Source organism: Opisthocomus hoazin, chromosome 8 (genome assembly GCF_030867145.1).
Source record: "Opisthocomus hoazin isolate bOpiHoa1 chromosome 8, bOpiHoa1.hap1, whole genome shotgun sequence".
Classification (NCBI taxonomy): Eukaryota; Metazoa; Chordata; class Aves; order Opisthocomiformes; family Opisthocomidae; genus Opisthocomus; species Opisthocomus hoazin.
The window spans coordinates 41,588,867-41,615,881 of NC_134421.1; the positions used below are offsets into that span (position 1 = coordinate 41,588,867).

Here is a 27,015-nt window from a genome sequence, read left to right on the forward strand (position 1 = left end):
TGCCCTGTCTCTAAGGAAAAAAGAGGAAAGCCCAATATAGACTAATTACACATAAATACATTTTAGAAAGGAGTTTTTGCATGGTAAATATTATGAGCTCTTTCATATGAACAAGTCTGAAAGCTTGGCATGCATCTTTCCATTTTCATCAGACATCAAGTGGATAAATGCATTATAAAATAAATTAATAAAGCACTAGATGATTCTATAGATTAACTCAAGCCATTTAAACATGGAGACATAAATTCAAATCTTGATACAGGTCACACATGAAAGCAGACTTGAATAGTCTTATTCTAGGCCTGAGAAAACATGTACTGAGGTCACATCATTTGTATAATTCTGTACGAAGGTCAGTTTCTGCTGCTGAAAGTTCCAAGTGCCAAAAAACAGAGAAGTGATAAAGAAGAATTCAAACTGGACCGCCTAGGAAAACTTATACAGTACTTATCTACATCTGCTTCCAAACATCGCTTCACACTTCTCTTTTTACCAGCAGAATTAAATTAATTCATATGCACTTGATACCGTAATAAATACTATTCTGAACTCATTAAGATAAGAACAGAGCATTGTAATTTTTTAAGATCAAAGAAGAATGAACAGAAACTTCTCTTTGGCCTTCAGAACTGCAAATCTATTCCAGTCAGATCAAAATGCACGTTTCCCTTACACAAAGAAGCTACGGCAACAGAGTGGATCCTTCTCGAAAATACTGACTTTTCTATGTACGACTGTAAATGTCACATCTTCAAAATAATAAAGGGCTTTTACAATGCTTTTGACACAGGAATGCACTATAAAATCTACTAAAACCATGTAAAATATAATGGTACTCACATATTTAGAAAATAATACTATTATTTCCTGTGCTAATCAAAAAGCAACAAATAAAATGATGCTTATTTAATAAGCTATACTTATAATTGTTGTATGAACAGACTTGCCAAGGCATGCTTTTTGTGATGCCAGGAGATTCAGCTAGACTACATTTACAATAAAGGAAGAGAGCCAGGAATAAGAGCTGTGTTGCATGCTTTGAAGCTGCTTGCTATGTATCTGATACTGAAATACATGAAAAGGAGATTTTTTTTTTTCGTGAAGGACATTCTTTCACCTCTGTGTGTAACCTCACTTCTTCATTATTTGATTAGGTGTTAGTACTGGTAGCCATTTTAAACGTATTTCTTTTCCAGCCAATGTAACACAAGATTGTCTTTATTCGGCTTCAATTAGCAATGTATTTTCAAAAACCATAATGCTAAATGTGCCCTAACTGAAAGGACACTGCATCTGGTATTTTAACAATCTGAAAGATGGGTTTGTAAATAAAGATTCCTCACTTTGAGACAATCGTGTTTGAATCTGGATTTCACCTTGCATTACTGAATGACTTATTCTAAGCTGGGATGTTTCATTTTTTTCCTGATGGTGTGGTTGAAATGCTGTCTATAGTTCTATACAACACTGGATACAGAATCTTTGTCAACGTGGCAAAAAAGTTAGTTTTGAATTAATAAATATGATATTATATACAGTACACGTGTGATATGAAAAGTGAACGTGACAAACCACATCAGTTGCTCACCTGTATTCACCAAATGTTCCATCATCTTCCTTCATAGGTTGTATTTCTGGATCAGCATGTGCATCCTCCTTTTCCTTCACTAAAATATTTGAAATAGTAATTTTTATCATTGAACTGCAACAAGAGAAATCTCAATACCTTAATTCTCAAACTGATCACGTTTGGCAGGAATGTGGTTTAAATAAAAATAATTTTTTCAGCTGTGGCCTTAGGCCAGTACATTTTTTCTTTTGAAGGAAAAGATCTGTTAATTAGTTACAGAATTTTATTTTCATTCAAGTACAAAATACTGTATGTCATTCTGCATTAGTAAAACTTTTTCTTCCTTTCATTTCTGGCACTAAAGTTTTGTTAAAAATCCTACTAAACCACTTTCTTCACTTACGTTACTAACAGAGCCATTGTTTACTGAAATCTGAATAATTTAGTTTTACTTATCCATGCTCTGTATTTCCTCTTGATATTCCTCTCATACTGATTGATAAAACTGAACCAGATTCACTTGTATGCATTGTCAGTTTGTATACTTCGTGCTTTCATTTCATGCACTAAGACTCCAGGGAATTTTAAACAGTATTTTAAGAACTATTAATATTTGATAAAAAAAATAGGTGTGGTCTTTTAATTTCTTCTTTTCTACGACATGATCAAAAGCAAAGCAAAACCACATACACTGGAACCTAAATTTAACACAATTGTATCTCTTGCATGTCCTTGTTATGGTTTAGTCACCATTCACTGGTGGGAATAAATCCCACTAGGTAGCACTGTGCCCTTTGACACAGAAACCTACTAGCACCTGAGAAGACAGACATTTATAGAAGACATAGATTTCTATAAGTTAAGATCATTGACAGAGTAAAATAACATACTGACTTCAAAAATTAACTTGACGGCTCTTCCCTTTGCCTCTTCATTTCTGTTTTTCTGGCTGCTACTCAAATCTTTCCCTTTTTTAGCAGATACAATTATATAATCCAATATACAATCTCTTACTTTTACTGTGGCTAATTGCCACACTTCATTTGTACATCATTAGTTTATATACTATTATTTATGATGATATGAATCATTCCTGACAGTATTTTCTATGTATATAATGACAATAATGCATAACAACTTGAAATGTATCTGGCTGCTATAATTTCATACTGAAATAATGTATTACTATTTTCAAACCATAACAAATCTCAAGATGACATGCTAAAATTACAACAAAAAAGAGTTCATCAATTTGTGCTTTGCATTTGTCACTATCCATGGAACAGTAAATTTGCAATGACACAAGAAATACAATTAGCTGTAGAGTCACTACTATATACAAGAGTACATACGAAGTCTGGAAATGTATACAGTCAAGGTCTATCATATCTACTCAACTGATAGCATTTTCATATATGTGTGTGCATATGCATGCTTACGTGTGCATAAAAAAATTAATACCTTACATCTAGTAATTCTGCTAAAGCAGAGAAAAGAAGGGCATAGCAGGGATCTCCACAAAGTAATGAGAACCTTAGCATCCAACTGCCTTCTACACTTTTACTCAAACTGTGTTTTACTGTCTTCTAGATAGTGGCTCACTCCCTACTCTTTTCACTTTCATCACTTTACTCGTTTCATCCTCCTAATTTATCTTCACTTTTCTCAGTTCTCTCCACTAAAAGTCACTTTTCCTATATCCTCTGTAATACCATTTTCTCTTAAAAAAATCCAAATATTAGGAAAAAACCTAATATGATGTCTTCAGCCTGTCATTCAATGTGTATATAACACTGTGTTCCTTAATAATCTCTCTTTTCTCCACAGCCATAGGCGCTTGGGACAGAAGCTTCTCTTACTTAATTTTTGCTGTCACTACAAATCTTTGCTCTCTCCATAAAACAATAAAACAGTTAGATTGAGCAGAGTAGGATTATTGTACTTAATAAAGTGATTTTATCCTATAAAAATAATCTGCTATGCTAAATTCAGCTGTAAAAGATTTGACTATGAAAAGGAAAAGTTTTAAGTGTTCACTGACACAAGTCTTCAGAAGTGCACTGGTCAAAACAAGCAGAAGAAATTAAAACAGAGTGTGGATTTATTTTCTTCCGTACTTTTGTAAGTGCAGCCATCTTTTTCATGTCCAAATTAATAATCTGAATTTCAAGAAGTTTGAGTTGACTTTAAACAAGCATTTGAGAGTCTGGATATTTACATCGTTTCCAAACCTGTAGAATCTGTAACATAGAACAGATTTTTTTCCCCAAATCAAGATTTTACCTGAAACTTAGCAATTGTACTTTCTATTGTAGGTAGGGGAGGAAAAAGAAAAATCAAGCTATCCTTTGATGCCCAGTTGAAGTCAATTCATATCCAGTCAAACCTCATGGCTGCTCTGAGATCCTATCGGGCAGTATTACTATTCTATGCAAACTGGTTGACACTATCCTTTTTGAGAGAGCTTTAGTCTATGGACCTACTCCATATCACAAATATAAGACTGGGGAAAGATATACATAAGACACATATACGCACGCACATGTACATACACACATATATGCCCTTTATTTTATGTACACCCAGAGGAATTAGAGTTTTGATAGAAGATGTATGTTGTACAGTTCAAATTTTAATTACAAATTATAAAATATACTTCGCCATTCCTAGGCATAACACTAAAAAAAAAAAAATCCCTAAAAAGAAGAACTTTTACAAAGAAAAACTTACAAAAGAAAAAACAGCCTAACTGAAGGATGGCAACTTCAGATTTGGCTGCAAAAATGCAGAGGCTGAAGACGACACAGATTGTGACAAGCAGGGTAACGTATTTGAACCAAAATGATGTGTGAAGACATTTGTCCTATGAAATGCATTCCCAGTACATTAAAGTAACATGGCAGCTATGATCTGGTATACATTTCCACACTTTCTGACCAATTAAATTCTATCTCAGCTCATGTTAGTGGGTTAAACCCAACTGGATCAGACTTCAGAAAGAGGGGTGGGAGGACCAAGTATCTCAGACAAAGCTCAGCCCTCTCTAAAGTGGTGATGTAGTAATATGACCCTCCAGGAACGAAGGAGACACTTTTCTTATGCTTAAATGGTTTGACGTTTTCTACCAACAGGCAGATTGCTCCTGACAAGCCTACCAAATGATAAGACTGATTTACCATATACACAATGTAAATGTAAACCAGCAGCAAATGTCATTTCTGCAGTAAACCTGAGATCTGTCTTAATGGGTTACCAGTAGATGGTTTTTACTCTCATTGTTATATATCATACCTGGATATTTGCCACCCTTATTCCTCCTTATGAAGCAAACAATCAGTAAAATCAAGATCAGAAGAGCAACAGCACACATAAGACCAATGAACCATCCTTGAGTAGCGATGTCTACCTGTCGACTTGCCATTGCTAGAGAATAAAAGAAGAAAAATTAAATGTTTTGCTGCATTTAAATGCAGTCCTAATTCAAATAAATAACAGCCAGTATACATTGTTCATTAAGGAATAACATTCACTGTGACAATTCGTATTAAGATAAACAGCGATACTGTATTTTGTGAATATTTTCATTATTTAAAATGTTTCCAAGTACATGTGCATACAACTTACTTGTGTGTATATGAGAATTCTCCCAACATTTAAGCTTAGCAACTACATTGCAAAGCCTGTGCACATACTACATTGCTTTTCACAAACCTCAAAACTAGTTTCAACCATTTTACATTAATTAAACAACTGAAATGAAATTGCAAATTATAATTCACACAGACACGTCAACTGCATTCTCAAAATGAATAAAAAGCTAGTACTCATTAGTTAGTGCACTCCTATTAGTCTGAAATGGGGAAACAGATGGGTCTTCAAGACCCTAACATTCAATTTCAACTAAAAATTGACAATGAAGCATCCTTTAAAGCCTTATTAAGCATTATGTTTTCTTTCTCTCCTCAGACCTGTACCTCATCCTACAATCTGTCATGATTGCCATGATTGAGCATGAGTGAGGACTTAACACAACGCAATTGGGAAGCCTTTCATTGGCACTGTTTCTTGCCAAATGCTGATTCTAGCTTGAAGACAATGTAAATGATAAGCAAACTACACAGGAAACATTACAGTCACTAATAAGGACAGGAATTATCTGGGTGGTCTGGGGGCTTGATTCTTCCTACTGGTCTCCAACACAGTAGGAGGATTTTCCTGATGAAGCTTATTTTCTACTCCCCTGCTTGGAAACACACTACACGCAACTGGCCTTGGGATTTGCTGTTGGGAGAAAGTGGGAAGGGTGAGAGGAGTTAGGTATGCATGCTACAGACAGAAGATGACATAAAGTGGAGGAAGATGGACATCCATCCAAACCTATTTTGCTCATTCTTCACCTTCTCCTCCAGCCCCAAAACCCAAGATTTTGAAACTCTGTGAAGAGTTACCCAATAGACCTCTCTCTGTTTGGGAAATAGAGACACAGATCATAGAATAATGAATGCAAAACACTTCCTATGCATAACTCATACGGCATTTCGGTTCAGCATTTGTTGTTTTTTCTGGCTTCATGAGATAAGGTATCGGATTATTCACAGCCAGTAAATTACTTAGGATTTTAGTAGGGATCAATAGTACTTCAGATCTCAGCTTAGTAGACACTTCACACTAGGATCAGATTATACTTGAGACCAACAGTCAGTCTCTCTGTTCGGATGCTGTGAACACACCAGCTCTCATGGCACAACGTGTTTCACCCATATCCATTAGGGAAGGTCTGTAGACTTGCTTCCACTGAGGTGGAGCACACAGCACGTTTACAGCTTGCCATGCAGAAGTGTCAAAGTCCCAGAGCCCCACAAATATTTCCACTTCTCCTTAGAGAAGGTATGTGTATACAGGAAGGCTCATAAAAGCACATCAGAGAATCTGTTTTCAACGGAGCATTGACTTTTCTAGCCACCAATCCAGGTGATAAGAGCATAAACTCTCCCCCTTACAAAACATGTTGGATGACAACTGTCCTGTGCTGGTGCTGTCCCTTGAACAATACCTGAGCCTTGCTGGGTAGACAGCTAGCTGGCAGGATACTGCACTGGGCTGGCAAGCACACTAACAATAAAATGTAACAATATTCAGTTATAAGCCAGAATTCAAGCCCATGTCTCAATGCTACTTATTAGTCAAGACAAAGGCTGAGACAGCTAGCTTGAAAGGATCAGCTCTCAATGGTCAAGAGTACCTCTGATGTCTGGAGACACTACCTAGTCTCCATTCCACATGGAAGACCAATGTGTATTCCACTTCAGAAGTACTAGGCTAAAATTAACTCTTTATTTTGCTGCCTCTTTTTGGTCTTACTGGGAAAAGTTATGACTTGATTTTCATTTAAATAGATCAATGAATGAATGTGCCTGGTTATTGTGGAGATACGATCAGCCATTGCTTAAGATTATGCTTTCTGATATTTCAGAACCTGACACATACGCACACCAATTTAAACTATTTTTGCATGAAAATGTCTACACGTTATATTAATGCATATATAACTTTCATATAACTTTCATATATATTTATAATTTATATACATATATACATATATAAATATATATGTGGCAGTCTTAAAAACAAAATCACAAAGGTAATCTTCCTCTAAATTACAAATCAAATTAAAATTATTTTTTGTTTTCGCATTAAAGTTAAAATTATTTTGAGTTTTGCACATATGCATTTATAATAAGGCATTAAAGGTTGTATAATACATACTGTGACAAAATGCAAAAGCACATTTAACATTCAAATGTAGTAAGAAATAGCATCAAGCAAAACAAATCATGCACAAAAATATGCAAGATAGATGGAAAAAAGTACAGATGAAAACTTACAGCTTCCTGTATTCTTTAACTTATTGCATATCCAGAAGGAAAGGGTTTCTAGGTCTCAGTGCAACTTTAAAAATGGCACTACATTTCCTGCTGATGCTAAGCAAATTATCTGCTTCGGGCAGAAAGACATTTACTCCTGGTGAACTGCTAATGCAGAAGTCAGTGCAATACACTGCACTGGTGTGCTCCTAAAGAGAAGCCCGCACACTTCAAAGATGCCCTATAGGAATGCTTGTCAAAGAAAAAAAGTGGCAAAATCCTCGTATACCAAATATTGCAGCTTCATTCCTAATTAAGGACATACTCCATCTCTCAATACTTTCCTCTTTGTTCACTTCATTTTCGGCAGTGTTTAAAAGCTTTGATCTAGGCTGAAGACAGTGTGACACATTTTTCTGTAAGAAATATGCTATGTATGTAATTTAGTGCTGGACACTGAACTTTTTCGTTATCATGAAGCAAAAAAGAGTGGCTTTAAATTCCCTTCCTCCTTAACAACTCCAGGATAGAGCCACAGTGACTGGGTATGTACAGGATTCCTTATCTACTGGCTCAGTGTTTTTTGTGCAGAAAGATGCTTTTGGGAAAGTTTCCATTCAGCTTGTTTTGAATTATACTATAGTCTTGATCCTTGCTTTACTGCTGCTTTAGGCATTGGATGTGTATTCGCAGAAAATGTTACATATCTGCTTTTATACCACTAGCTGTCTCTGGCATAAATAACCTCTGTGTTTAGCCCACACATATTTGCTTGGCAGTGTTTTTAGGTGCTGTGTTTTAAAACCTTTCCTGCAACACAATAAACTGTGAACAGAGATGGAACAAAACAAAGCAAAAAACTATGATTTTAGAAAGAGCTCACTTTCAAAGTAGGATATTCATTATTTACTTTGTATCTGATAATTATTAGATATTGTTCAAGCATATTGTCATATTTAAACAACTTTCTTAAATCATAACATTCTGGAGTTGGTGAGGCTACTGCTAAATAACTATGCACTGACCAAAATGCTTGGAATGAGCAGACGTGGCTAGCAAATACACCACAAATAATAACAGCTGACCAGAAACATGCTGTGATGGCAATGACATATTCAGCGTAACATCAAAAAACTTCCAATAAAGCTCTATCTCTGAGTTAAAGGAACAAGCATTACCAATTTGCTTTACCAATTTGCTTATGAAGAAACATGACTGAAATATCTACATAAGGAACTTAAACAGCCTTGCTGATTCACAGGATATAGTTGTGACATCAAAATGTATATAAAACCAATATACGACAGAGAAAGAAACATTTATGAGTAAACACTGGTATAAATAGCTGACATGAGACATCAAATTGAATCTGCACTTCTGATTATGTAAACATTTTAGATCAGATTTTTTGTATTAAAACTGACCATATACAGATTGTTAGCTTTAAAAATATATACTTGGCTCTAAAGTACACATTATTTAAACACTGCCAGCTAATTATATTAATTAGAAATAAATGAAATAGGTCATCTGCAGTGCACAGCACACAGATGGAGTGTGAGCAGTGAGAATCTTGCCCCTAATAAAAACAACAGACAAGCAGAGTGAATTGAAAGGATGAAGACATTCATAATCTACATAAATAGTGTGCGGGCATTATTTAGGAGTTCATAAAATAATTCGACATTGCTCTAAGAAAAGAACATGCAAAGCTGCTAGCTACAACATCTCTTAGCTAGAAGCAGTTCAACGTTTCAGCACTTGGTCTACCACAGTTCTGACTACGATACGGAATTGGTACGGTGTGCCTCACCTGGACCTGTCTCAAACACATCCTCTGAACTCCTAAAACCAGACAGGCCCTCAGCACCAACCCGGACTTTATATGCTGTTCCTGGTGTTAAACCCTTTAACACAAAGAAGCTTCGAGAACCATTTACAATTTCTTTTTTCCAATCTTCTTTGCCTACAAAAATTTTAGGAAAACAACACATTGGAATTTTAATTTTCTCTGTATTACTGAAACTTTCTAGACAGAATACTATCAACAATTACTTGACTAAATTATGGATTGGCTGAAAAAGAATAACTATTCTCTCAAAAAAAGAAAATAATATAAAATTATTACTTCAAATAATATATTGCATGCAATATATTGAAGAAGACATTGTACGCGAATTATTAAACTATTTTAAACATTTGTTCCAATGTACTAGAGAAATACTATTTTACTTTTTTAAAAGGCTTATTGAAATCGCAATTATGAAATATATTAAAATATTTTAGTCATTTAATTAAATTACATTTCTGTAGTTTCTTACTTAGTATAGTTGAGAAGTTCTACTTTGAAATCTAAACCTATCATATTTTCTGGTCATTCTCTTATACCTTCTTCTAGTACAGCCTCAGCTGCTTCTTCGACCAATATCCAGAAAAATGCATTTATATTCCAATTTTCAGATTGGTCATCTTTATTCATAACTTTAGAAGGATAGAGTATTTGAATAGAAGTATCTCGGTATTACCAGCTAACTGTGTTTTAATTATTACTTGTATTATCAAAGATTAAAACCTGGTTTTATGCGAATAAAAGTATGTAAGTTGGTTGATACCTTATTTTAAGGTTTAATTTAACAAAAAATATTGCTTTGATTGGTTCTCATTTAATTCTTTTTTTTTCCCCTGAATTTGGCATAATTTAGGAAAAAACTATTATGTCCTATTTTAATGCAAGGAATCATATTTTTACACATGTAATCACTGCATGATCAACAACTTCATGCAAACTACATTTTTAGAAGTTCATGTTCAAAAGAATTCATAAAATAATACAAAGGAACAAAGGCTGATACTCTATGTAAGCATCAAATACCTGCTACACATTGATGTTCATTAAAAAGAAAATTATTTGATCTTACTGATCAAATAAAAAAATAATAATTCTAGGCATTTAAGAGCTATCATTAACAGTGGGTCAATTTAGGACCACATTTACTATGAAAATCTTTGAAAATATATCTGAACACTTTAGCAAAATTTAATTAAATGACTTCTTACTGCCTGCTACACCATATTCAACATAAAAGTTCACATGATCTGGTCCCTCATACTCCCAACTGATATTGGCATAGGTCTCAGCGGCAGCTGTTGTAACATTTCTGATCCTTGGATAAAGTGGTTGCACTGAATATACAATAGAAAAACAAAGCAGAATACGAAATTGTGACTTCACACATTAAAAAAAATGATTTTAGGAAGTTACTATGTTAATTTAGACCATATACAGGGAAAATATAGTATATTTGTCATTGTTCCCATTACTGGAAATTAGTGACTAATGTAGTATATTTGGTAATCGAATTCTAGGGAGTTATTACACTAGGAATGTATAGGAATTATTACACTATGAGCATGCCCTGTATCACAAAAACTGCCAAATACTTAAAAATACTTCATTGCCAAAATTCTGGACAACATTATTTCTATTACCTAGAAGTAAAATGCAGACAGCTGGTGTGAGAACATTGTCAGGGTAATGGGAAATGGCAGGAGAGAAGGGAGGTATGAATGCGGTACAGAGCTCCCTTTACGCCACGTGTCACTGAATGGACTGCAAATGCCTCAAGTGCAAGCCCTTAAAAGAATTTTGTCTCTACTGCACTGATAATGATAAAAAAGGAAGACAATACCCTTATAGAATGTTGGACGGACAGTATGCATGACTGGGGAGGCTGCAAAAAGGGTTTCTGAATATCCTTCACCACCAGAGACAGTAGGAAAGAAAAAATAAAGAGTAAAAGTGACATTTAAATAATACAGTAAAACCTTACCTGTTAAATGAATAACACATGCACACTCTTAAGTTCATGCAGGTTTCAATTAGTTTTACGTATTGAAACACGAAACAGCTATGTGATATACATGTATCTGAAAACAAACTGAAGTATGTGTGTGCTGACACCCTTACTTTCACAGAACATTTCTGAAATCAGCTTCATTAACTTTATGGATTCACGGCACCTTTAGACACAGGAACATCAGACATCAGATACTGCAAAGCCAATATCAAAATACTCTGGTGTCAAGGACATAAATCCCTGGAATGCAAGAAGCTGTTCATTTTAAGGTACTGTGTCTTACTGCTAACATTCTCATTAGACAACAGCACTTTTCACAGCTGGGCATAATGCCCACATTGATGAAAAGAAGTGCTTCTCTTTTCAGCATCCTGTAATTAGCCACTTCTTTGCTCATACCTTAATTCTTTGTTCTCCAATTACACTTGACACAAATGGACATTTATTTCCGTATTTTTGTTTGCCTAATATTAATGAAAAATAGGTTTTAAGAATGCTAATAGTGCAACAGTGCAGATATAGAAAGGATGCTCCTCAAATGCATGAAATTAGTTTTAAATGAAAATGCCTCACTCGGTTTGCCACCGACATTTCTATCTTGCTAAAAATATCTTTTCTGTTGGAAAAACCACCAAAAATACTCCCCAAAGGACCATGAAACATCAGAGGTAAAAGCCTAGCCTCAGTAAAGACAAATGGCAGAATTCCAATGGCTTCACCTCCACCAGAAAACAAAATGGTCAAAAGCCTGTTCTCAAGGCAAGAGGTGCTGCACAGATTTTATCTATGTACTGAAGCTATTTTCTCCTCAAAACAGGATGGCCTTGTCCATATGGCTGACTGGAAGAAGTTCTAAATTAGATTCAATGAGAAAATGGCTTGCTTTGGCATTGTAAAATAAATAAATCTGTGTACAGGCCCCTAGCACAGACTAAATACTGTGAGTATCATGTCTAGAAAGCTACAGTTTCTGAGTCTTTTAAAAAAATACCTAAATGATGCAAGTTCCATCAGTTCTCCTGAAAATGGATTCTCATTATTATACATTTTCACAATATCAGACTTTTTATCCCCATACTTGCATCTCATTTCTCTTAACTCTGATCAACTTCTCCATCTGTGTTAAACTAATTACTCCCGCATTTGATGTCTTTGTAGGGAAGCTGTGCTTATATATTTTACATATAATTTTTTTCAACCATCACAAATAATAAGGAATATATTCTTTAAATAATAAAGAATGTATTTATTTCTTGGCTAAAGCCACCTGAACAAAATCAAACAGAATTTAAAAAAAGCCATCTAGGTTACTAAGGCAACAACAACGCCCCTAAGAAATACCAGGGCCAGGGCTGTCTATGGGAAATCTAGCATGTAACCATATACACTATGGTAATGCAAGGGGATTAGATTCTGCTTTTCTGTGCCACTTGAAGGTGGCAAGAGGAAAGAATAGCAGGCTCTAAATTTAGAAAGATGCAGAGTTTGAGATTGTAGACAGGATATATAAACTTCCTTTCTCATTTGCACATAGGAACAGGTGTTGGTTACAATCAGCATCAAAGCATTTGCTTTGTGCCAGGAAAACAACTGGTTTGTATTCTAAATACCACTTTGTTTTCTTTCATGAAATCATATTTTGCTCTTCCACAAAAGATGTCTAATTAGCAGCGCAACTGCATGGCTGATATTTGTCACCAATGTTAAAGACAGAAGAAATTATTAGCAATAACTTGTTTCAAACTCTTGCAAACAGATGCCACAGAATTACACCTAACTTCTCCCTTCTCATGCCCGAGCACTTGGGGATGAAGGAAATTGTCTCATCTTGTGTGAAAGACTCCAGATGACAGATAGCTTCTGTACCACTAAGCAAATTCGATAATCACCTTCCCTGTAAAACTTCCATCTTATCTTGCGGGTTTTTTTCTTTTTTTTTTGCCATCTCCAGTTTCCAGTTTCTGCTCTAATTAAACAGTTGCCTGCTAGATTTAAGACCTGGCATGTGGTAAATGTCTTTCTTTTCATATGACTGTATATAATCACCTTCGTTCTCTTGGTGTCTTAGTTTCTAAATCCTCTCAAGTGACTGACTTATGCTTACATTTATCAGATGTACTCTTATCTGGTTCTTACCAATAGCTTTTTATATAGATTTATCCATGTGTAGTATTTGGTCAGATTTAAGTCCTGTTCTTTTTTCCCTGCTTCGGCAGGAGGGTTGGACTAGATGACCCACAGAGGTCCCTTCCAACCCCTACTATTCTGTGATTCTGTGATTCTGCCGAATACAGTGCACCAAGAAATTTCTTCAGTAGCGCATTTATTTTCACAATTAATATGTTTGTAATTCTTAACCTTTTTTACTACTGCATGATCTCAATTTCCAGCAGGCCTGGAAAGTTTTAGTTAAGTCTGTTAAATGTGCCATATTTGCGACACGAATACACACGTAAGAAGACACAAGATGGCTGATGGATCCTGAGGTGATGAAAGCCTAGAGTTTAAGCAGTTACAGCATTCAACGCTGGTCTCCAATCTACCCAGACTCTTGTCTTCTCCATCAGCACACCTCTAATTATAATTAACCTCTTAGTTCTTCAATATGTTTCCCAGCACTGTTCACAAATGCAAAATGTGTAATTGGCAGTTGGCAGAAACTCTCAGCGTGTGCAAGTGCCAGTTGGTAAAAAGAGGGGGGCAGAAAGCTTTGTCTCGGGGAGTAGGGCTTTTTCGGTAGCTCTCTTGATCTGTAACCATGCATGGTGCTGTGCAGCAGCACTGACAAAAGCATCGCTCTCAAACTTATGGGAATGGATTGTTAATAGGTTACAGTTTTTATACAGACTGACTCTTACTCAGCTACCTCCAGTGAATTAAGCTCTTTTAACCATGCTATGATACAATGCAAAATTTAGCTGGCAGCTCTGAGTGTGGTTTCGTTCCTTTAGTGAGATATGGTATACAAGCACTTGCCAGTTGTTGAGAAAGAAGCCTTGACTCAAAGTAAAATTTTCCTTCCTTTTCAAATTAATTCCAGTGGGTTTTTTAGTGGAGTTTTTTGTAGAATTGTATTTAATCTTCCAGCCTTTCAGGAACACAGTTTCTCCAAATAACACAGTTACACTTGGGCTGCAGATTCAATAGAATTTACTTAGGCATGACACGAAGTATGAATGGAATTTAACAACAGAATAGGTACTCTCTCTCAAGATTTAATTCAGTAGAACTATACCCAAAGTGACTAAACTTTAGGAATTTTCATGGGATTCACCTGATCTCCAGGACAAAATGGCAGGTAAGTGACAACATACGTTTGAAGACTGGTGTTGAATGGAAAAAAAACCCCAAAACACAATGTAAAGCAATATATCATAGAAAATTAGTTAAATTGTATATATAAAAAGAAAAATAAATTCAAAGGAATGCCGCCACCCACCCCCTCGCCCAAGAAAAGATGAAAGAAAAAGGTAATAGATTCTGCCAGAGCCTGTAAGATGCAGAGAAGGGGTTTGCTTTTGTTTGCTTTTTAACCTACAATTTTTACAGTATGAAATACAAGCCTTGGTGTAACAGTAGGAGTGAATTCCATTTCTGCCAGTGAGAGATGAGCATTAGCCACTTCTAAGGTTATTTAGGCCACTGCAAGAGCATTCCTGTCGGTCAAGAAATACAGAAGACAAAGAAGAAATGCAAGAAATTGTTTCACTGATGAGTATTTAGCATGGCATGGATTTTGTGTGGTGTCTACCAAGCGAAAAGCATTTGCAGGGATTTTTGCATTGCAAAAATCATCATTTTCTCTAGTCTAGCATGCAAAGCATCATCATTGCTGCCAGTAAACTGAAGAGGACAAAACAGTGGTTCTGCATAGCAGAACAAATCATATAGATATATCATGGAGAAGTCCGCAGGGAGAGAGTGGCTGAAGGAGCAGTACAAAAATACTATAATCAACTTGTAAAGAAAAAACAGCTTGAACTTGTCAGCAAAAAATATGGAGACATTACGTGAAATGATTCAAACAGGGAGGGAAAACAGATGGTGGGCAGGGAAAATAATTTAAAGAACAGCACTTTGTATGAAACAAAGAAAAGTGAGATGATCCTATCTTCTACGAAGAGATCAGAGAGATGAACTCTGTTGGGAATCATAGATATATTGAATGCCAGGTTGGAAGGGACCTTAAGGATCATCTGGTCCAACCTTTCCTGGCAAAAGCACGGTCTAGACAAGATGGCCCAGCACCCTGTCCAGCTGAATCTTAAGTGTCCATCGTTGAGGAATCCACCACTTCCCTGGGGACATTATTCCAATGGCTGATTGTTCTTATTGTGAAAAAACTTCCTCTCGTGTCCAGTCGGAATCTCCCCAGGAGTAACTTGCACCCATTACCCCTCATTTTTCTGTGTGACTCCTTCTAAAAAGGGAGTCTCCAGCTTCTTTGTAGCCACCCTTTAAATACTGGAACATGGTGATAAGGTCTCCCCTAAGCCTTCTTTTCTCAAGGCTGAACAAACCCAGTTCTCTCAGCCTTTCCCAGTCCTTTGATCATCTTTGTGGCTCTCCTCCAGACTGTCTCCAGCCAGAATGATTTCTAGCCCACAGTGAAGAGCTATATATTGCAGACTCAGTCGAAAAAAAGAATAGCTTCAAACCCAGAGGCTAGACTACAAGGCAGACCAGACCGAGTACCACATTGACAGGAAGTGTTAGCTTCAATTAAAGGTAACTGTGATCTCACAACTTATTTTAATTGCAGTCCAGGACTGTCAATTATCAGTGTCTGCGTGCATGCAGGCTACAAGACCTTGCTTTCAAATAAAACTGTTGACTAAATCAAAAAGAAGCTGAAAAGTGAAACAAGAAGTCCGTTCAACAAGAAGTGAAACAAGACACTGACGTGTCATGGCGTGACTCCCTACAGTTCAGCTTACAACAAACACAGTAACGAGCCCCTCTGACTTTTTATTTTAATCAGCAACTTCTTATTCCCAAATTTCTCTCATACCTGTTACGTCATGCCTGTCGTTGGATATCAATACATAAATGGCAACATCAATGCATACTGCTTATCTAATACTGGGTGTAATACATTATGTTTTACATAAGCGGTTTTCAGACACATTTAGAATATAGGTTTCTAAGAAAGAAAAACAATTCTTTTCTTCTTTGTAGTGCCATAATTTGATCAAATTTAAGTCATTCATAACATCACAGCATTAGAAAGGAAAAAAGATAGTGCAAGTCAAATAGGACTATCAACTGTAACTGGATAGCTTGCCCATATAGTAAAATAATGTGTCATGATTTACTCATGTGGGCTGGTGAAAGAATGACATGGATCTCCTCTGCTAAATTTTCCTTAGAGAAGAAAAAAACCCTCAATTCTTGTAATTTGCCAAGACCCATTGCACTTCTATTTGATGCAACGGCACTGTTTGTCCAAAAACCCTTTTTATTAGGATGGTGCCTATATTACAGGGAGACCGTACTTTCCTCCTTATATTGCCCCCCATTTGAATAAGGCTTTGAAGTTCTATTCAAGCTACAGAAAAAAAAATTATTCCTTTATTTAAATTCCTTAGCCTTGACATATCATGTTTTCCTCTAAAATTGTTATTTTACCTTACAGGAAAAATGCTCAAAATTTTCTTCTCTACTTAGTGGTCTAGAATACACTGGATATCTTTACTTAACACCAGTCCAGTCATTATAATCAGACAGACTCAGTTGAGACCAATATTAAAAGTGCTGAGTGTAGCAGTAAGCAGACTGTGGTTAATTTCATTGCTTTTAAAGTAATAAAAGCCAATGAAGGGCCCATGCCTGTCTAAAAAGATGGAAAAGACACATGGTGCCAAAGGAGACGGAATGTATTTCAGAACTAAAATAAAAATACTGAGACACTCTAAGATCCTTAGATTTATCGTAGCAATATCTCCCTCTGCAATTTAATATATAGTTTTACTCTGAGAAGTGAAATATATCCCACATTGCACAGCTCACTCAGGTTCAGATGATTTTAATTCCTCCAGGACCTTGTGTCTAATGTTTCTGACTCGCAAAGCTGCAAGTCTTCAGGGGCAGCTAGCCAGCAGAAAACACCAAGTACACAAATCTCAGTGGAATTTAGGCTGGCTGAATCCGGGATCTATTGTCTTGTCAACTTCCAAGATGAACGTGCTCAAATTGAAAGGATAATTACATTTTTCTGGGAAGTTCTGCCCTTCAAAATGAAAACCAGATGTTTTTGATAAATCACAAAAGAATTGAGAACATCTAAATTTCACCTTCTCTTTCCTTTGGCTTTGGGTCCACATTAGTAAAAACTTTATATACGTATAGGCCCTCCTGCACTTACTGGAGGAGTAAAAATCCACTGCTGCGTATGGCTTCTTCTTGAGTGGGCTGAGTATTTCTATCTTTCAAATCCACCCACTCATGGGACCAAATAATTTGGCACTTGATCTTGATAATATGATCCTCCTTTTCCTTCCTCATAGTCCCTGATCAGTAGTGAAACAGTTAATATGTTAATGTAAGTAACCACTGAGAACATTCATCTCAGACCTGCAGCAACTCAGATGTCCTAACAGATGTCATGCCTTTACTTCCATCCTGTTTGCAGTTCCAAAGTTTTCTTTGCGATTGTAAGAACTAGAGGCTACACAAATATGTGAAAACTTTGAAACCATAAACGGCATGGAACTAAACGAAGACATCTGCTTAGTTTTCAGAGAATCTGAGATGACAGCTCTGAAATTTGAGCTGCTCCAGCTGATCTTACAAATAAGACACTTTCTGCTAGCCACAGGCTGTGATACAGCTATATAATTAGACCTCAGTTTCACACAGAGAATACATTTTTCCTTGCGTAAGTTTTTGCAGTCAGCTATAAATAATAAGAACTTAATTTACATTTCTGCTGTTAATGTCCAGGACTACAAGCCAGTTTGATTGTTCCAATCTGTGCTGACTTCTTAGCTACAACAAGACTAAAAAACAGTCGGAAAGACTTGTCATTAAAATAAATCCACAACTCCACACACTTACCAGAAATGCATCTGATATTAGAATATACTTACATACACATATATAAATATATGTATTATATATGCACGAATGCATGCATTCGTACATATATAGAGAGCCTGATTTATACCAGACTGAGTGAACTAAGTTCTTTTTTGTGGTTATTATCATTCAAAACACCTGATCATCAAGCGGAAAGAAAATGTATGTAAAACAATCTATGCTGTCTCTTCCAAGTTTGTAAAAAATTTTGGGTATTTCATGTACAGAGTTTGATTCGGGATGTTTATGGTCTGAGAATCTGAAGCACAGATATTCATTAGTGTTAATGACTAATTTTATCTGTGATAAAATGATACATATGTATAGGTACCTCTTTCTGACTTACAGCTACTTAATAGTCCTGAGGACAATCTTTGCTTCTGGCAGTAAAGGTACCAAAATTCATAAAAAATGTGTCCAAAAAAATGATGAGCAACTTTTTTGACCGAAGAATTGCATCATAAAGAACTAAATATTACTGAGTTCAAGCATAAGGAAGATAACACGTTCCCCTCACTGAAATATCCTCAAGTGCTCACTTACAAGACCTGTGAACCTAAGACAGCAGGAAGCCATCTGCCTATATATTCAATCTGATACTCGAACTGAGAAGTATACAGAGCGTATTCTCAGTCAACTGTCTCCTATGCACAGTTGGCTTGCAAATGAAATAAATGTGATCAAATGGGTAGCATTAATAAGCAGTGAGAATGCAAACACATCTACTTTTTTAAAAACAAAAAATGCACATGACACAGGCAGTAAAAAAAACTCCTTTGCAAAAGTGCTCTTTTTTCTACTCCAGCTAATCAGTGCTAGTGCACCTGGATCCTGAATATTTATGACAGTGACATACATCTGGTAAACGTTCAGAAATAATTAGACTTTGCTGAAGCAAAGCTAATGAATTCCCCTGAAACTCTGTGGCAAAATAAACAGATGAAAGGTATTAATAAGCATTCTGGATTCCTTTTTTTTTTTAAAAAAAAAAAACAAAACAAAACCTCTAAATGTTTTCTTCCAGCACTGATTAATACTTTGTATAGCAATGTGTAGTCCAAGATTTTCTGTCCTTACCACTGCAATTTCCCCATTTGCAACACTGCAAAATCCACACATTAACAAACCATGCAGTTTCATTTTACCTTTGCCTGCACCTACAGCAGGATGGAGAATACCAGCTTTAATGGAGGAAAGCAAGAATAGGAACACTATATAATTAGATACAACACCAGAGGGAACATAAATATATATAATTTCATTTCATTATAAACAAGAAAAGCATGCAGACTAGATAAAATGTATTAATTCAAATAAATTAGAAACAATCCACTTATGCTCCACACTGACAATTACAAGACAAAAATTAATATACATGCATTTACAAGATTTTATTGCTCATGCTTGTTAAAATTCATGATTTAAAATAAACGTAGTTCATATGCAACCTTAATACATTATTAGAGAAATTGCATTGCATACCAACTCATCTATGGCAATTTCAATACAGTATAATTTTACAAAGCTTAAAAATACATGAAAAGATGGCATCAAAATAGACTTTTAATATTAACATGTGCAAAATCATAAAAGGCTTCCCTTCCAAATTTCCCCTTTGCTTGAAATTACTCTGATTTTATTAAGCTTTCATATCTAAATAAATAACATCTTCAACAAAAGAACTGCCAAAGTCAAAGATCTAGAATGGCTATAAATGTAAAAATCGAAAGTGACAGGGTTGAATAATATGCTTAAGAGTATTTAAATAGTATACAATGTCATCAGTTACCTGGGGGCCATAGATGACAGATTTATGTCTGCAGCTTTTTTGAAATTAGTGTTTGCCAGCTCTGTGAGAAAAGTTTAGACCTCACTGAAGCTGTTGCATGCTTCCCAAGAGAAATAATTTCCTCCAATTACAAAGCTCCACCATTTCAGTATTATTATCTTTGACCAGAGAAGGTCAATGAAGCAGAATAGGTGAATGAAGGAAGACCAATTACAATGTCAAGTTACATGAAACTTTGAAAACCAGAAAAGCTGAAATCTTAGATCTTGTACATTTATATCAAAAGGAAGGGCTTTACATCTCTTTTGGAGCTTCCACTACAGCAGAAAACCTTTGCACATCTTTTCTTAAAAACTACTTAAAATCCTGTATTAGTGTATAATACAGTTAAGAAAGCTCTGGAGAAAATTTTAGCAGGGGCTATTTCCTTAACTGAAGGAAGCAGCAGTAATATTTTTAATAAAATTTGTAGTGGGTTTTAAACTCAGTGGGTTTTCTTCATACATACCCATCTTACCTTCATCCATAATTGTTACTGCTTCCTCAGTTATCTGACTTCCTGATCCAACCGAAGTTTGTGCGTTAAAGTAAAACTTGTACCGTGTGCTGTAATTTAAATTTTTTAGTATCAAGCTGCTCTCGTTGGCAGGAATTCTTATCTCTACCAAGGGACCTAATTCATGTGTGTTGTTAACTGTTGTTACAAGAAAAAAAAAGAGTTAGTTAGGAAAATTGCCTACATTATCATTGTGTTAAAATGGGCTTTTTTCTTTGTATTTATTTCTTTTGTTTGTCTGCTGCATTGTTCATTTCAGGTTATTTGCATGATAATCTACAGTGTCAAAAGAAAGTCACCTTTGTGTAAAAAAGGATCTATGCGAGGGGCCAAAATTCAACAGGGAGATAGGAAACACCTACAAGTTTTTTAAGTTCAAGTTCCATTCTCACAAATATCTGAATCCAAGGCAACTGAGTCCACATCAAATCACCTGAACTTACACACATTTAAAGCACTGATCATTAAAAAAATATAAAACTCTAAACTAGCTGCTTCATAATAAATTCGTAAAAAAACACTGACATGACTTGTATCTAATGCCAAGGAACTATGGAAGTTGGTAAGTGAAAGAAAACAACCTTCCTTAACCTGTTCCATGCACACGAATCTCATAATTTCCAGTGACACTGCTGGCAAATTTCCAGGCAAATAAGTGGCATGGGGATCCTAAGGAAGTGATTTATACCTCTGATATGAGTGGCACATTTATGAATTTTTCATTTTAAAATTAAAATACCATGAAAATTGAAGAAGCAGACAACAATATAATTGGATGTATTTTGATCTACTTCTAATGATATTTTCTCTTCAGTTAGAATATAGGACTTGTAAGTGGTAGTATCTTGCTTCTAACTTGGCTGTCAATTATGTGTAGGACTTCACCTCCATTTTTCTGTGAAGCATGGTTTGAAGAAACAAAAATAATGGAAAAATGCTAACCTTGTACTTGAGCAAGTGAAGTTTTCCAAATAAAGTCATCTTTGCTGTCAAAATACATTAATCTTTCTCAAATTTGAAATCTACAGTGCAACGGTATCTTTTGTACATTATAAATTTAACATATTTCTTCATAAATGGATTGCTATTTGGTAGACATATTGTCTAAGTTGGAGTTACATACTCATAATTAACTTACTTGGCTGAAACTTCAGGATATATGATGTCAAAACACCATTTGGATGGGTAGGTGAACCCCACTCCAGAGTCAGAGAGTCCAACGTTGGGTTAGTAATCTTCAAAAAGGAGGGTGAGCTAGGAACTTTTAAGAAGAATATACAGTAAATACAAAGTAGGTTAACTTAAAACAGCTCATGAATTATTAATTCTTAAGAATATTACTGTATTGAGCCAGATTACAATTTTATGATGTCCAAGATGCAAATTCAGCAATTACACCCTTAGTGTTCTATTTCTGAATATATCACACTTAGTTTATTCTCTAGCTTTCTGATTTCATACCTCCTTCAGGGGTCTTAAATACTTTGTCTGGGCTTGCTGGTCCTTCTCCTTTACCATTAACAACTCTAACATTCAGCTTGTAAGAACTATAGGGCTCCAGCCCTGGCAACATTCCAAAAGTCTTGTTTCCCCTGAAAGTCAAGATCTTTTTTTCTACATGACGCCTACTCCTTCTGGACAGACTCTGTATTTTCCAGTAATAAACCTAAAGACAAAAAGAAATTTACAGTGAGTGTTTAGGTGTTCTGATTTTACAAACTCTAAGCTTTTCCACGAGTATCCATGAATTATAGGCAGAAATAAATGCAATTTTAATAAGTGAGACACAGCATAGACCTTTCCTGCTCCAGAAACAGACCTTGTCCACAGTCATGTCTACGCAACTGGGTGAAGATTATCACCTGCCAGTTCCACTAATGCTCAAAGCCAATTTGACACAAGTTCTGGTTTGGAACTGCATTAGTATGTCGTGGTTCTCATGTTATCAAGTCCATCTGAGAGGCAGGACTCATTCATACCATGCATTCTTGCAGTAAGGTGTCTACACAGCTTCCAAAGTACATTCCATTTTGCCATCTTGTCATCTCACACACCTGACCATGCTATTCACTGTGATGTAGAAGTCAAGTAGATATTTTTAAATGGGAAAGAGCCAAAAGATTTGTCTGGGTTGGAAAAACACAGAAGTTCTGAAAGGACTCTAAGGTTACAGCCATGGAATGTTCTCCATCTAAGGACAGAAAGACTATTCCTCCACTTATGTGACAATCAGATCAGATCACAAAGCTGATACTGCTGTCCATTTTGCTGATTGAGTTTTTAAGAAACTACAGATGAGCCTCAGAGATAATTACCTTGACTGCACTCTCTTTACTACACAGTCTCTTTACCATGACATCTGGAAAAATATTTACAGTTGCACCTACAAAGACTTATGTTACTCCTAGGACTGCCACCTTCAAATGCATCAGTGTTCATTTTTCACAGCATAATTTTCATGTATGTATGATCACACACTAAAACTGATGAAGCAGTGTAAATCATTAAAATTCTAGTTCCACTCAGGCCCACTGAAAAAATCTTCTCTAATTAAGGAAGCTAGGTTTTCACATATGAATTCAAAAAAGGGAACTTAGAAAGCCCAACTAAATAGCTTATAAAGCAATGTTACACTAACACCAGCTTTCTATAGCTAATATATCATTTCACTTTAATCACTGTTAAGTGCCACTATGTTTTACATGGCTTGAGTTAATGTTTTTCAACACCACCAGCTGTCATCCTGTAGCTCTCATCCTTCCAACTAATGTAAAAAGCCATTTACAAGCTAACAAAATACTGAAGTGTTGGTATTAGTATTGAAACTCAGCAGGTATAGTTCATGTTATTTTAAGAATTGTTAGCCAGTAACTTTTCACAAAGCAAATTATTATAGTTGGGTCATCACTTGTCACTAGCCAGGCTGAAAATTAAAAGACAGCTTTAATAAACTGGGTTTGACAAGCAGTGATTTGGAAGACGAATATGACAGTAAAAGAGACTGTAACACATTTTTCACATACTGTATTGAATAACCACTGAACTCATAAGAATAACAGGAAAAAACAGCAGCAGTAACAGTGAAAAGAATTCTTTTTAAAATTTCTTCTTAGCTTTGAAACGCTTTATAGTACTGCAGTGTATCAAGTAATAGCTAGATTAATACAAGAGTAAAATATGAGTGATGTGCTGTAGACTGCTGCTAGTTAGAAGTCTTCCTGCTTTGTTCATACATTTGTCTTTATAATGTGACTCTTTAGAGAAACACCCCTCTCTGTATTATGAAATGTGTCCCTAATGCAACACTGCATATCGGGCTACCATCTGAAATAATTTTATTAATTAGGAAAGCCTTAATTTGCAGTAGGATTTTGCTGATGTGTTTAAAAACAGATAGTCATGTGCTTTGTAAGCTATGTCAATAACTAAGATACTTAGAGCATACTTGGGACCCATGAGAAGTTTTCAGCTTGAATTCAGAGAAGGCTTTATAACAATAACAAACCACTAGGTCTTAGGACTTGTCACGCCTTGTCTAGTTATTAACCTATTTTAGCCTGATTTAGCTGTATCTGCAAAAATCAATTAAGAAACTTTTGCTGCATCTGCAAGTTATTCAAGGACATGCCATTGTCTTGTTTGTCCTAGCCATAACAGCAAAACTACTCAGTGGTCAGGTCTGTTGTCAGTCCTGTGGTTTTGAGCTTGTTTTATTTATGATTATTGACTAACTTGTTTTAGCTTCAGTTTTGCTTAGCTTTGTGTAATGCTGTGGTTCCCCTCCCCACAGAAAAAAAATCATACTGTGTACAGCCAAGGACTAACACACTAAACAGAAGCAATCACGGCATGACTAACGCCTTAGACCAATTGGAGAGGAAAGTGTGCAGCCCATTAGCAAATACAGGACAGAAAATAACCTCAGAGACTCCAAGTCTGAGAACAAAAAAATCTCCATCTAAACTTGGGATGATGACAACTCACTGTAACCATGCCTTTGACAGGTGAGAACTTCACACCAGGAGGAGGAGGTTGATGAGGCCTTCTACAGGCAGCTGCAAGCAGCCTCACAGTCACAGGCCCTGGTTCTCATGGCGGACTTCAACCACCCTGACATCAGCTGGGAAGACCATACAGCTAGGCAGGTGCAATCCAGGAGGTTCCTACAGAGCATCGATGATAACTTTCTGATGCAAGTGGTGGAGGAACCAACAAGGAAAGGCGCTCTGCTGGACCTCGTGTTAACAAACAAGGAGGAACTGGTGGAGGACGTGAAGGTTGGAGGTAGACTCGGCTGCAGTGACCATGAAATGGTTGAGTTCAGGATCCTGCGTGGAGGAAGCAGGGCGATAAGCAGGATCAAAACCCTGGACCTCAGGAGGGCTGACTTTGCCCTCTTCAAAGAGCTACTGGGAGGAATCCCGTGGGCCAGGGCTCTCGAAGGAAGGGGGGTCCATGAGTGCTGGTCGCTCTTTAAACAACACTTCTTCCATGCACAGGAGCAATGCATCCCCCTGAGAAAGAAATCTAGCAAAGGAGGCAGGAGACCTGCATGGTTAAACAAGGAGCTTCTAGCGGAGATCAGGCAGAAGAGAAAGGTCCATGGAATGTGGAAAGAGGGGCAGGCCACTTGGGAAGAGTACAGAAACGTGGTGAGAGCATGCAGGGATGCGACGAGGAAGGCCAAGGCTCACCTGGAATTGAAGCTGGCAAGGGATGTCAAAAACAACAAGAAGGGCTTCTTCAACTACATCAGCAGCAAAAGGAAGGCTAGGGACAATGTGGGGCCGCTGCTGAATGAGGCGGGTGTCGTGGTGACGGAGGATGCGGAGAAGGCAGAGCTAATGAATGCCTTCTTTGCTTCAGTCTTCAGTGCTAAGACTGGCCCTCAGGAATCCCAGGCCCCGGAGGTAAGAGAAGAAGCCTACAAAGAGGACGACTTTCCCTTGGTCGAGGAGGACTGTGTGAGGGATCGCTTAAGTGATCTGGATATCCACAAATCCATGGGCCCCGATGGAATGCACCCACGAGTGCTCAGAGAGCTGGCGGATGTCATTGCTGAGCCACTCTGCATCATCTTTGAGAGGTCCTGGAGGACAGGAGAGGTGCCCGAGGACTGGAGAAAGGCCAACGTCACTCCAATCTTCAAAAAGGGCAAGAAGGAGGACCCAGGGAACTACAGGCCGGTCAGCCTCACCTCCATCCCGGGAAAGGTGATGGAGCAGCTTATCCTGGAGGCCATCATGAAGCAAGTGGAAGAAAAGAAGGTTATCAGGAGTAGTCAGCACGGATTCACCAAGGGGAAATCATGCCTGACCAATCTGATAGCTTTCTACGATGACATGACTGGCTGGGTAGACGAAGGGAGAGCCGTGGATGTTGTCTACCTTGACTTCAGCAAGGCTTTCGACACGGTCTCCCATGATATCCTCCTAGGGAAGCTGAGGAAGTGTGGGCTGGATGAGTGGTCGGTGAAGTGGATAGAGAACTGGCTGAATGGCAGAACTCAGAGGGTTGTCATCAGCGGCGCTGAGTCTAGTTGGAGGCTGGTAACTAGTGGTGTCCCCCAGGGGTCAGTACTGGGCCCAGTCTTGTTTAACTTCTTCATCAACGACCTGGATGAAGAGTTAGAATGTACCCTCAGCAAGTTTGCTGATGACACAAAACTGGGAGGTGTGGTAGACACACCGGAAGGCTGTGCTGCCATTCAGCGTGACCTGGACAGGCTGGAAAGCTGGGCAGAGAGGAACCTTATGAGGTTCAACAAAGCCAAATGCAGGGTCCTGCACCTGGGGAGGAACAACCTCATGCACCAGTACAGGCTTAGGGTGGACCTGCTGCAGAGCAGCTCTGCGGAGAGGGACCTGGGCGTCCTGATGGACGACAGGTTAACCATGAGCCAGCAGTGTGCCCTGGCTGCCAAGAAAGCCAATGGGATCCTGGGGTGCATCAAGAAGACTGTGGCCAGCAGGACGAGGGAGGTTCTCCTTCCCCTCTACACTGCCCTGGTGAGGCCTCATCTAGAGTACTGTGTCCAGTTCTGGGCTCCCCAGTTCAAGAAAGATGAAGAGCTACTGGAGAGAGTCCAGCGGAGGGCTACAAGGATGATGAGGGGACTGGAGCATCTCCCCTACGAGGAGAGGCTGAGGGAACTGGGCTTGTTCAGGCTGAAGAAGAGAAGGCTGCGAGGGGACCTAATAAATGCTTATAAATATCTGAAGGGTGGGTGTCAGGAGGATGGGGCCAAGCTCTTTTCAGTGGTGCCCAGTGACAGGACAAGGGGCAATGGGCACAAACGGAGG

At 37.3% G+C, this 27,015-nt stretch overlaps 1 protein-coding gene across 28 annotated transcripts in view; it reads right to left on the reverse strand.

The window, feature by feature from the left end:
- The window catches only part of NRCAM (neuronal cell adhesion molecule), a 171,915-nt gene that overhangs the window by 11,547 nt on the left and 133,353 nt on the right, over nucleotides 1-27,015 (reverse strand). For 14 of the 28 annotated variants that reach the window (XM_075429490.1, XM_075429485.1, XM_075429487.1 and 11 more), the window contains 9 exons: nucleotides 22,175-22,379; nucleotides 21,852-21,974; nucleotides 20,675-20,851; nucleotides 19,514-19,549; nucleotides 11,124-11,189; nucleotides 10,492-10,617; nucleotides 9,248-9,400; nucleotides 4,862-4,993; nucleotides 1,589-1,667 (listed from right to left, as the gene is read on the reverse strand). In XM_075429490.1, coding sequence (XP_075285605.1) covers nucleotides 1,589-1,667; nucleotides 4,862-4,993; nucleotides 9,248-9,400; nucleotides 10,492-10,617; nucleotides 11,124-11,189; nucleotides 19,514-19,549; nucleotides 20,675-20,851; nucleotides 21,852-21,974; nucleotides 22,175-22,379 — 1,097 coding nt within the window. Of the gene's footprint in view, nucleotides 1-1,588; nucleotides 1,668-4,861; nucleotides 4,994-9,247; nucleotides 9,401-10,491; nucleotides 10,618-11,123; nucleotides 11,190-19,513; nucleotides 19,550-20,665; nucleotides 20,852-21,851; nucleotides 21,975-22,174; nucleotides 22,380-27,015 lie in introns of all 28 variants that reach the window. The other 14 variants (XM_075429505.1, XM_075429503.1, XM_075429502.1 and 11 more) reach the window with 5 other exon arrangements.